The sequence below is a fragment of the Mya arenaria genome, chromosome 3, assembly GCF_026914265.1.
Source record: "Mya arenaria isolate MELC-2E11 chromosome 3, ASM2691426v1".
Taxonomy (NCBI): Eukaryota; Metazoa; Mollusca; class Bivalvia; order Myida; family Myidae; genus Mya; species Mya arenaria.
Genome location: NC_069124.1, coordinates 88,506,157 through 88,519,757, shown reverse-complemented (window position 1 = coordinate 88,519,757; position 13,601 = coordinate 88,506,157). Strand labels below are relative to the sequence as shown.

At 35.9% G+C, this 13,601-nt stretch overlaps 1 protein-coding gene across 1 annotated transcript in view; it reads left to right on the top strand.

The window, feature by feature from the left end:
- Positions 1 to 367: 367 nt before the first annotated feature.
- Positions 368 to 13,601, top strand: part of LOC128226881 (lysosome membrane protein 2-like) — a 36,149-nt gene continuing 22,915 nt past the window's right edge. Inside the window, exons 1-4 of the mRNA XM_052936984.1 lie at positions 368 to 550; positions 3,980 to 4,134; positions 6,911 to 7,055; positions 11,837 to 12,049. Coding sequence (XP_052792944.1) covers positions 434 to 550; positions 3,980 to 4,134; positions 6,911 to 7,055; positions 11,837 to 12,049 — 630 coding nt within the window. The 5' untranslated portion in view covers positions 368 to 433. The remainder of the gene's footprint in view (positions 551 to 3,979; positions 4,135 to 6,910; positions 7,056 to 11,836; positions 12,050 to 13,601) is intronic.

The following is a 13,601-nucleotide window of genomic DNA, read 5'->3' as shown; positions in this document are numbered from 1 at the left end:
TGGCCCATGGGTTACATTTCTACGGCGCTGGAGTGTTTACTTCAAAAGCTCTGCCAACAGGTGGCTGAGTCTATGTATTGGGTCCAAACAGACGAAGAAAACATGAACGTATGCGTGTGTAAGCAGTAGCTATATGTTTCTTTTGATAAAGGACAACGCATGGACGGCTAAGTTTGATTCTTAGGGGCGTTTTTGATTTGAGTCTGAGGAAATGTATACCAAAGTTATATTTTCCCTTTTCTATAACATTCTTGTTACTATAGGACATAGTAAGCTCAATTAGTTCACGTGTAGTTTATTTTTATAAGGGAAGTCACTGCCGCTAGCGCTGAGCTTGCAAACTCTTTTGAAAATTAGTGTAATTTAACCGGCGACATCTCATCTCCGGGTTTGCCCTCATATGACAACTATATAATCAAACAATCGTTTAAACATGAAAAAAGCTTCATGTTGCCTGATTTGGGCAACCATAATTGGTGTCATTTTACTAATTGCAGGTATTGTGGTCATTCCTGTGGCGAAGAACCTAATTCACAACAAAATTACGGAGGCAAGTTCGGATAACTTTTTCGGATTTTTTTTTATCATTCACTATCAGAATGAAAGCACAGGCGTTTGGCCCATTTTTGTGTGTCTGTTACAATTTAAATATGAAATTATATAATTTTAGCGACAATCGTGAGGCTATACTGAATGTTATATGCTTTACTGATGACTCATTTATGTTGTTTATTTCACAGTTCAAATTGATAGTTTTACATATGACTTTTAGGCCACCGTAAGTGACTGTTTTTTTTTATTCTACATTTTACCACAGACCTATAAACCTTCACATGGAAAATTGAAAGATTTAACTCTTGAAATTGACAAAATTTATATTGTTGTTGAGCAGTTGCCTTTATGTAGTGTGTGTGTGTGTGTGTGTGTGTGTATAAACCACCACTCAACTTAAGAGTTTGATTGTTAATTTTATAATGATGTTGAAGAAACCTAAAACATATAATAAAACATATAAATGTATATGCTACTGGCTAAGGTCACAAATCCAAACACTTTTTGAGGTTTTTCACAATTATCTTGGAGTGTTTTTGTTGTAGTAAGTTAAAATTGCGTATGAAACATCTTAGGTTAATGTGACAAAACCTGTCAAAGTACAGATTCACGATCTCATCAATTTTATGTCGAAAATCGTTCATTTTATAGACAGTAAATCACCCTTAAATTTATGCTATGGAGGGCACAAATACCGAACACTTGAAAAGCGCAAATACCTGGTTATACAATTATATAATTAATAAGTATGCTATATTAAATAAACACTTAGCTGCAAAGTTATTTATTGTTTCCGATGTTTTTCAAAACATGCAATTCAAATGTAAAGTGTGCTTTCTATTTATAAGTATTTTGAATGTAGGTCAACATAACTGCAAAACCTAGAGATGCACGTGCGCCCTCTGACGTCATTCCCCCGTGTGCTACATTTTGATCTTTAAGCGTATAAACATTGAATGGCATTTTTTTAGAAAAATACTCCACAAAACAAGATGAAACTTTGCAAGTGTTTCCAAGGCAAGCCTATCTAGATCATCGAATAATCGATCACTGTAAACAAACGCGTGTTTTAGCTGGTGTTCGGGATTTGTGCCCTGTTCGGAAATGTACCATCAACCAGTAATCATATTACTAATTAATACACAAAATACAATGACAATGGGCAGTGATCGGCAAATTTCAAGGGAGTCTTCGCGGTCTTATACATAAAACATTTTGTAAAGGTCCACTGTAGGCGGATGTGCATTCATAATATTCCGTATAAAACAGAAGTACCTTCGTAGTACGTATGTTAACTTGGTAATATGCAAATTAGCAAAGCCGGGGCTATGTGAGAATAGAGAAGTTAGTGTATTTAAAGACCAGTGGACCCCTTCAGGGTCGAGCATGCTTTTCCCTGAAGGGATCTGTTGGTGTTTGTTTCATTACGCCAGAAAACTTGGCTATCTAGTGTTTGTTTGTTTGGTCTAACACGTTACAAATGGTGGCAGCAGTGGGATAATGACAACTGCCGGAATGGAGTTGCCTTACCCGTAAGATTCCCAGACCAAGACTCGGGACGAGTCTTCTCGGAGGGAAAAGTAATGTAACGGTCCGCTGTAGGCAGATGTGCGTTCATAATATTCTGTATAAAACGGAAGTACGTTTGTAGTATGTATGTTAACTTGGTAATATGCAAATTAGCAAAGCCCGGGCTATGTGAGAATAGAGAAGTTAGTGTATATAAAGACCAGTGGACCCCTTCAGGGTCGAGCATGCTTTTCCCTGAAGGGATCTGTTGGTGTTTGTTTCAATAAGCCAGAAAGCTCGGCTATCTGGTGTTTGTTTGTTGGCCCTCACATTACAAATGGTGGCAGCAGTGGGATAATGACAACTGCCGGAACGGAGTTGCCTTTCCCGTAAGATTCCCAGACCAAGACTCGGGGCGAGTCTTCTCGGAGGGAAAAGTAATGTTACGGTCCACTGTAGGCGGATGTGCGTTCATAATATCCTTCAGGGTCGAGCATGCTTTTCCCTGAAGAGACCTGTTGGTGTTTGTTTCATTAAGCCAGAAAGCTCGGCTATCTGGTGTTTGTTTGTTTGGTCTCGCACGTTACAATTTTAAGACATATGAAAAATAAACTTACCAGGCATGTCTAAATAATAATTACATGAACTTCAATAATACTGTTCAAAGATAAAAGCGAATATGCTTATGAAATAAATAAATAAGTAACAAATGTTACAAATGTAGTCGATGACTTGTGTCATTGACAATTCAGAGTAGAATGATTTATTTGTATATGTTAATAAGGGTTTGTGCAATGAAGTGGGAAAAGGAGAGAAGGGCATTATCAACCAAACAATCGCTCTCATAGATATAGATCAACTCGCATAACCAGTATTTACACTCTGACGCACCCGGACATGGACGGACAGTAACGCATATAGGACAATAACCACGTAGCACGACACTAAACACGACGAGACAACAAATACACAAACAATACAAGACAATATATGATACGGAACCATACCAAACACACATACAGATAAAATAATGAAATATGCATTTTTCTACATAATGCTGAACCATGATTTTAAATTAAAACAAAAAACAATCACTAGAAAATCCTTCATCTAGATACATAATGTGTATACACATCGAAAGGGCACAGGCACCATAATGCAAGTCCGGAAGTATGCCCTGGCAAGGCCCTGGAGTCTGCTCTGTTGGGGCTGAATTTCAGCCTTTCTCCTGCATCAAGCATTGTGTATCCCGGTATCAGAGTCAACAAAATGATCTGGGTATAAACACAAATCTGTAGTGTGAAAGTATTTTGATGTGAAATTTCAAGGAATGTTAATTTTATTGTGATACAGTAATACTAACACATTGAATGATATGATATGCAATATAGAAAAGTTAAAAGAAGCAATGCTTAGAAGGTTGTTCTCGACTTAAATCTCCCCTGGTGAGCTTTATGAATTGAAATTTGGTGAGAGTACAGTAAGCTGGACTTAATTATGTCCCTGCTTAATAAATATTAATATAATTTTTGTGTGTGAATACAATAGTATAAGTAACCAGGATAAGTCCGAGGGCTTAAGAACTTTCAGGTCGATCAGTAAGTACCGTATAGGTTATATTTCAAACTTATTCCAAGTACTATGAGACTCGGGTACATGTATCTAGATGATTAAAGTGTTGCATCACTGCCCATTAAATGGATAGACTCGGTCACATAAACGAAACCCCCCAAAAGAGTTCACAAATTTCTATGCTCTGATTAGCTTGATTGAAGCCATGAACTATAATTGTTTATATAAAAGGCAGTGAGAAGTGACACATAGTGAATACAGTTTATGATCTTGGATTACATACTTGAATGTACACAATTTGCTACATCCACATCTGGTTTAGGTATGGAAATTAATCTGATTTCAGCAAATTACATTAAAGAGCAACGCGACATACCAAAACTGGGTGAAAAATCCAACACCAATATTTTTCCAATTGTGGGTCTGGGATCTTCAAAATCCGGATGAGGTGAAGAATGGCGGGAAGCCTAGTCTTGTTCAGAGAGGTCCATACTCATACAGGTAAATATCACTGAGTTAGGAGCATGACACATGTTGGGATGGTATTGTCTGCTGTTATATAATTCCGATTTCCAGATAAGCAGTGTATTTGCATAATTACTAGGGATGGCAAAATTGATATTCGAATATTCGGTAATTCTTTCGATCGAATATTCGAATACCAAAATACATATTTTAGAAGATGTAATAAACTACTATAATTATTCGCTAGAGTAATTGCCGGGGCATTTTTACCCTACTATGTCGTAGCCAGTACGCGCGGACGATCCTGATTTTCCCCAAATGAATCTTTGAAATTCTCCATTTTCAGGAAGAAAAAAGCAATACATTATGAACAAACAAACAACATAATCGAATAATTTCAATTCTGCTGGCTTTATATTTGTAAACAATGTGAACTTAGATGGATTCCTAGTAAAAAAGCGTTTTGCGCCAAGAGAGGGTCGTTGACTAATTATAACTATGGAAAACCAAAACCAACTCGGGAACTAGTAAAATAATAAAACGAAAACATATTTGGATTTGACTCATTTGTTGTACAACAATATAGGAAATATATCCTTAAACGCTATACTATACAGTTACATTTCAAAGCACGAACACTCTATCTAAACAGTGAAGACAGTTTGAAGCAAATACATGTAACTACATTATTGAAGCACATGTCATTTATACCATGGCGATTTGAGCCATGCTGCACAGCTTAAATTGCAGCAAGACAACACATTGGTGTTAAAGCCGATTCCTAGCCAGTTTTTGTAAAATTTTGGGACTTTTATAGTACCCGACGATATGTCCCTAAATGAAATATAATGCGTGTTTAGTGTATTGTCATCACATTCACACCTCTTGCATTAGGGGCCAGTCGTTGTAAAAACAAGACAAACAAACTTTATTAAGAACAACAGTGCTGTAGGCAAAAGGTTTTTATTCTCTTTATTGCTCTTTTTTTTTTCGAAGATTCGAAAACCGATTTTGACATTCAAATACCAAACATTTGATTGAATATATGAATATTTGTTTGCATCCCTAATAATTACACAATTCAAATCACAGAAAATGCAGTTAAAATGATTTTTAATTTAATGAAAATACGTGCAAAATGATGTTTTAAATAAAGATGTAGTGTTTATCTTTTTCATATGTTCTGCATCATTTTTTGAAACAAGATCTACTGATTAATACTTCATTTATGTTTGGAAAGCAAAGTATGCGTGGTAAATAAAATCAGGGGTCTGCTAATATAAATCAAGCTCTTGTTTGTAATATGCTATATACTGATCATACATGTTATCAAAATATCAGAAAATGAATTGATCAAAAGATATACCGGTACTGATCATACATGGTATCGAAAAGAGAGGCATAATTTTGATACTCCCTAAAGGCACACCCTCATCCGGCTAATAACTTCAAAACTACTGATTGGATTGAAATAAAACTTGGTATTCACCACACATTAAGAACAACATTCATAGTAAACCACAATTTAAGGCCTTTTGTCGCAAGTATCACATTACTTAGGGCCTTGGCCCATTCACAAAAAGGGGATAAAACACCAAAATTACCCTTAACTGTATTTTCATAACTGGTGCATGTCCAGGCCATGACTTCATAACTACTGTTGGGATTGAAATAAAACTTGGTATATAGATACATGTAGATGGCAATGAGAAGAAGTGCAGTGCAGAAAGATCATAATCCTGCCCTGCATATTTTTCAGTTATCTCCCCTTTACCTGACCTTTTTAAAAATGGGTACTTGTCCGGAAAATTACTTGTTGGAAAATACTTAATCGATTGAAATGTAACTTGAGATGTACATAGATGGCAAAAAAAGGAAACTTGTGCATTATACAAGAAACATTATCCTGCCCTTCATTTTATTTAGTTATCTTCCATCAAACGCCCCTTATCTGATAGTTTTTAAAAATCAGAGTTTGTCCTAGCCATACTTTGAATATTTGTGCATTACAATTGCTGCTTTTTTATCTCATTTCTTGGAATATACTTTAAGATTTAATTCTTAAACCTGCCTTTATCTTTCCATGTTATGATTTTTTGTGTTTATACTTGTGTATAATAATGCTACAATCATTTACCTTCTACCAGCACATCGTATTACAATTTCTGCCTTTTCATAGAAAATGGGCATATGGGGAGCAACCTGTGATATCTCATTCCAAATAAGTCTTTGCAAGGTCATTACATATATTCATACTGTAGAGCGGAAAGACTTTATCAACATTTATTGAGGCTTCTCACTTAAAACATGACTTCTCTAGTTGAAAACATAAGATATATTATTTTGGATGAAATATGCAAATTTTCATCTTTTTAACCAATTGGCTTCCAAATCAAATAAGAGACAAAACTTACCCAATGCAAATGCCTCACTACCCAATGGCAAAACAAATGAGTAGATAATACCCAAATCATTGCAAATCCTTATCTGGAACTCTGATAACTATGTTGTTATATCAGCACGATTGTGGAGCTCAATCACACTGCTATTTAGACAATAATTAAACCCCGCCTAATACATGGACAGACTGATGTTATGTTGATGTTCAAACAGTAAATGTGGCATTATTTATTGATCTACCAATGGATGGAGCAGACTAGAAGATATAGCATAGATTAAAGCATAGAATTAAATTTGTCCTTTGTTGAGCCCTTTCATAATGTTGCATATTTTGATCTCAATGTTAATGCTAAATGTGCTATATACTTTATTCATCATGTGTAACTCAAGGTTTACAATGACATGGTTCTAGGGAAAACCGTCATAAAATCAATGTGTCGTTCCATGATGAGAATGACACGGTAACATATAAGGAAGACAAGTACTACGTGTTTGACCGAGCCATGTCCAACGGAACAGAAGACGACAAATTCACCACCGTCAATATTCCACTTATGGTGAGTTCTGTTTCTAATTTGACTTTCTCTTTATATAATCATTATGTGTATGAACATAGTGTGAAATTTAGGGTCGATATTTTATTTGCAATTGGTATATAAGACACCATTTTATGCTCAACTTTTTGAAAAACAAGAAGGCTTAATTACTCACCCCTGCATCGGTTTCTGGGTCGGTGTCTGGTTAAAGTTTTAGGGTTGTTGGCATTTTCACTCACAACTCCAATACCCTTCATTCAATTCACTTAAAATCAATGAAACATTAAGGTTTTTTTACCATCATGAAATTCCTGTAGAAAATCAAAAACTGAGCATCAGTCTTCAAAGACTGGCCATTCATCTTCATGGTCGTAACAGTCTTCAAAGACTGGCCATTCATCTTCATGGTCGTAACGAATAGCTGTAGATTCAGGTCCTTTAAATTCTTACTTCTCAAAGAAGATATATACAGAAGTCAGTGACCTCCAATGAATTAAAGGCCAAAACAGCTCCGCTGAAGCCTGTGAACTCAGCTTTTCGACGCAAATGATGAGCCAGCGGAGGCGCCTAGGCAACGACACTCTGAACTCCTAATGAAGGGTGCTCACGAGGATCATTACAACAATGATGTGGCCGTGACACGGTGGGCACAAGGATGAATCAAGAGACTTTCTGTTTAACCATGACATGGAGATAGATTTCTGGTGTCATGGCAAAGTAGAGAAAAGTGTTTAGTTGATATTTGCTCGTACACTGAAATCATTTATATTTGTTGGCATGATATTTCATGATTTTACGAAAAAGGATAATTTAGTGGGAACTTCAATTAGTGGATTTTTATTTTTTTGAATCCCAAATCGTCTGCAAATTCACCTTTCGCCGATCTCCTGCTATGTATTATATACATCATGCAGTTTATGACACTACTATGGGACAAATGTCAATTCAGAATTTTTGTAAACTTTGAAATCACTGGAAGAGCGTTTAATTTAATAATCAAATAAATAATTGATCAAAGAAACAAAATTAAGTGGCATAGCAAGGGTAATAATCAGCATGTTTTACATGTACCACCCAGGAGGTTGATAATTATCAGTTTTAATGTTCTGCAATGACCGGCAATGTCATACAAAAAACTGCATGCAAGTACTAATAATTAACTTAAATTTATTATCATTGAGGTTAAATAATGTATAATATAAAACATATTAATAGTAAAATTAACAATAATTTATGTACTTACAAGTTGTATACCGCGACCATGTATATTCATGTGAATACATGTGTTTGGAGTGATCATGTTAAAACACGTCGTGTAGGTTCGTTTCCTTTATTTTTGGTTATACCTTGAATAACAACAAAACGGGAAGTTACGTTAGGTAAGTGTCATACATTTCGCGCGTTACGTCACTCCCGTACCTCGCATTACGTCGCCCAAATTCCCAACAACATGTATACCCTTTTACATAGCCAGTATGATTTCAAGATTAAAGGTCATATTTTTGTTGGGATCTTGGGTATTCGTGGATAGGCCAACCCACAAAATCCATGAAAATTAATGTCCAATGAATATTAATGATTTCATAGTTACAACTGTAACAGTCCCAGATCACAGTAGCTTAGGGAGCGAAGACCTTTCACAAATCAGTGCTCTTTTCCATAAATGGTTCCAGCAGGAACTACCCACAATGATTTCTAACATTGTCCATGGGGTTCTACAGAACCTTTAAGTGCTTGGAAATGAAAATGTCTCTCTGAGAAAGTGACAGACCTTGAATCCAAACTAAAAAACAAGATTGTCTGGAACAATACAGTCAAAGAAACTGCTTGTGCCTCTCTGGGAAACAATTGTACCGGCAATGGAAATTGCCAAAGCTGTCCGCTCTGGCATTTCACTCGAAGAAATTGATTGTTGCCATAGGCTTGGCAAACCGCAACATCAGAGCCTTGTCATTCAGTGATATAGTTAGTGGTGCCAATGTGACTGGTAGCACGAAGTCACTGAACACACATTCTTCAACTTGGGACATTATAGTCAAGAACGGGAGTTATATAGCTCGCTACATTTTTTTTAAAATACAAAACGCAGTTTAAAAACATTGGATACAAGGGTATATTCATCAATGAAGACCTAACAAAATCCAGCAGCCAACTCCACTTCCAGACCACTAACTGGCACAGAAGAAGCCAATTGAGAATACATTGACTTCCGACGGTACTATTATAATCAAAAGCTGAAGCAACCATTTCCACTGCATTGAAACCGACCATGACCTCAAGGCCTTTAAAACTGCGGAGGGAATCGGTGGCTAACTTTTGTTGCTCAGTATAGTGCACTTACTTTAAACGGCCTGAGTTCACTGGAGCCGGTTATACTAGATATACGTGTCACATTGGGTTTAACCATTGCACATTTATGTGCTATAATACTTGTCACTACGTATGGAATTCATGTTGCCTTGCTTTTTAATAACTTTTTTTTATAAAATGCAGTATGTTAAGAATAATGTAGACTTGCTGTTAAAAACTTCTTGATATAAAATCCATTATTTAAGATAACGTCACAAAATCATGTTGTATTGTTTAATTTTCTTTATAATTGCATAGTATGCTTAGATGTTCTTCTCTTGTACTCTATGTTTAATATTATGTATTTTTTGTATTTAATTATGACTTGATACAATAGATGTTAAATGTAGGTGTAGGGTTACACATTCATGCTGTATGTTTCATTCTCTTAAAATGTGTACACTTCGTTAAGTATTATGTAAATTTGATATTTAATGATTCATTGATCATATAACTCGTTGATATAAATACAGTATCTATTTCACTGATGTACATGCAGTATAGGCATCACAAAATCATATTGCTTTGTTTCATTCTCTATGAAGGTCTAGTGACCACTATAAAGTTAAATGATTCCATTGTGGTTATTGTTTACACATCGCTCTCACGAAGCTCTCTTATTACCCAGCTTTCCCACATGTTTTTTCATTAATTTTTTCATAGACACTCAAGTTTTTTCCACAAAATATTCGCTTGCCAACAGACTTGCCAACAGAACCTAGAATATGCTATCCTCTCAGCATGAAAGGATTGTATATTGTTAGATTCAGGATTTCACTGACGCTGTTGTTTATATTACCCAACATAATATGTTTTGTTCATTATTTTCAACTATATCTTTGGTAAGGTACTCATTTATTAAGTGAAAGCTGAAGTTTTCACATATTAGGTGGAATTACCCACCAAGCATTGCCAACTTAAACAGTTTTCGTTTCAGCTATTACTTGGGTAATGTATGTATATGTCTTATTATGTCACATGTTATGTTGCTTTTAATAGGAGGTGACGTGCCTGCTTAGGTGACGTGCCTGCTTATTACTTCATACGCAACTTAGCAGGAATTGTAGTGCCCGAGCTGCTGATTTCTATGCTAAAAGCATTGTTGAAAGTCTGTACTGTATCCTATGTGGTGAGGTAGAAAACAGTCATCACTTCTATTTTAACTGTACATGTTTCTCAGCTCACCGACTGCAGCTTCTTGAGAAATTTGAATGTCATGTTGTTTGGTGACCAGTCGTTCAGTCTTGAAACCAACAGGTCCATTTTCAAATACATTCAAATCTTTATAAGGAAAACAAACAGGTTCTAGTTTGCCCACTCAATCCACTGTACTATACTTTTTTCTTTTCTATTTTTGCCCAACATACTTTTTACTTTTCATATTTGTCATATTTCCTTAGCTTTGTCCCCGCTCCAATACATTGACCTTCTCAAACAATCATTATTTGTATTCCTTTTAATTTATTTAATTGGGTTGAAATTTTTTCATTTACAAGTTACCGTAAAAGTAACTGAGAGGCCATGATGCGCTTTATTATCGCACAAACTAACCTAGTTGGAAAGGACATAAGTTATTTACCATCTCCAAGTCCAATTCTTTTTTTTGATATTGTATAAATGACCTTAAATACTTTGTATGTTTCTTACAATAAGAAAATATGTTAAAACCAACCATGACATGTGCTTACTAACCTACTGACTTTGTTTCACCTGTACATGTGCATATAATGTAAGAATTATTTAACTATAAAACTATTGTTAAAAAACTTAAAATTTTATTTACAAAATGCATTCATTGAGTATTGTTATCATTTTGAGTTTGATTTAATTATTCTTTTTTACCTTAAAAGATTATGAAATATACATCATATTCCACCATGTGTGAATGAAATACTAAAAAACAGGGAGGGGACTCCCTGGCCAAGCCCCGTTCAGTCTGACATTCCTTAAATAAATCCAGGGAAAACAATGTATCATGTATAATTATATTCATGTTACTTGTATAAACAGTCTATTTTCTGAAGTCGGAATATGACATTAAATATGGAACGTGCAGTTTCACCAACATTTTCTTGGTTCGGCCAATGTATGAGTATAAGTCATAAAATCTAAGATAAGAAGGTATTTTTCAGTATAGATATGAAGTTGAAAATTGATAATACCCTTGGTTCATACATTTGTGGTCCTGTTTTATCGAGTACCTGAAAATAGACTGTTTATAGTTATTTCATGTTTATTTTGAATAGCTCTGTCATGTATCTTACAGTCATCAAAATTAGACTTTTGGATGAAAAGCCCGAATGCTTATACTAATGCTTGGCATCAAATTTTGTAACAAGCTCTGCTATATAAAATTCAGAATTTGAGCAAGCCCAAAAGACATTTTACCAGAGCAGAGCTTGCGGGCTTGTGCTAATTTCGACCACTGTAGTTATATTGTGTATCTCATATAGTTGATAGCAAACATTGTGAAGCGGGAAGTTGACTGGCTCCAGAAGATAGCAGATGCCCTGATAGAGTGGGGAGAGAAGGATGTGTTCATGACTCTGTCTGTGAAGGACCTTGTCTGGGGCTATGACGAGCCCCTTATCAACAAGACGGTCACACTGCTCCAGGAACTTGGCCTGCCAATACACATTGACGATCACTTTGGCCTCTTTGTTGGGGTATGTATGTTTAGTTAAATTATAACTATACTAAGATAAGAGGGCTGTATGATAAGTTTGCGGACTACATTTATTGAAGGTAAAAACAACTGAATATCGTTATGAAATTTATATGGGCATGATTATCAACATCAATGAAATATAATACAGAAAACAAATTAAGGTACATCAAATGGTTTACAAATAACACTGGAATTAATACAGTACATAAACGACACCCAGAGCATGACGTAGGAAAAAACATCTTGACGTCAAAAAGTACATAAACGTGTTTTTCACCATTTAGTTGCACGGACTTTCTGTGGCGTGAGATCCATTTGTCATATGTTTCCATGTATCAGTCTTCTGGAAATGACCCAACAATTCTCTGCGCTTCAATTTTAAGTTCTTTGACATTGTCAAATCGCTGTCCCCTCAGTTGCCATTTAACTTCTGGGGATACCCGGAAATCCATTAGGGCAAGGTCAGGACTGTAAAGAGGATGCACCAAGGTCTCAAACTCCAGGAGACTGATTTCCAGTAAGGTTGAGTTAGCCTTGTGGGCGGGGGCGTTGTCCTGATGTAGGATGAGGCGTGATAGGTCCAACCCTGGCCGCTTGTGTAGTGCCTGCACAAATCGCGCCGTAACACCTCTTAATAACAAATATTATGATTAAACCTACATGATTGTAAATATTAATTATCATCATCATTATAATTATTATTACTATTATTATTATTATTATTATTATTAAAAGCTGGAGAGTATTAACCTTAGAGTAATAAGCCGCATTTACAGTCTGCCCGTATGGTATTTGATGTTGTAGTATCATGCCGCGCTGGTCCATGAAAAGCACAAACATGTGCTTCCCTTCAGATCGTGAGACACAAGCCTTCTTGGGTTGAGGTTCATCTGTAGTTTTCCAGATAGAAAACTGGAGCTTTGATCCAGATCGTAGTGCCATAGCCAGGTTTCATCTGTCGTAACGATCCTGTCCAGGAATTCCTCTCCTCTATGGTAGCGTCGGAGAAATTCCTGTGATGCTTCCATTCGTCTCCTCTTGTCATCATTAGACAGCAGACGGGGGACCCATCGCGCACTCACTTTACTCATACCAAGATCTTCCCATATTATTCTGTGTACAGTATTAAATGATGCCACGACCTCATTTGAAATTTCTCGTACGGTAACACGACGGTCACAATCCAGCATTTTAATGATTATCTCCTTAGCGTCAACGTAGACAATGTGTGGTTGTCCCGTTCGTTCATTGTCCTCTAATGTTTCGCGTCCATTCCTGAACCTTTCGTGCCACTTGAACACTATTGTACAGCAACATTTTTGTTTCTGACCTTATTGTAGCTTTTTAAATGTTTGCGTTGGTGTTAATCCCAAGTTGACACAAAACTTTATGTTTGATCGCACTTCCACGTCGGCTGTTGACGTCATTATTTTTTTGCAGCTTACGACACTTTTTTTGCTATAACTTGTTATAAACAACGTACAACATTAAAACTCAACGGAAATGACATAATGACGTTGTACATGAGCGTGATATTTTGACGTAATTCT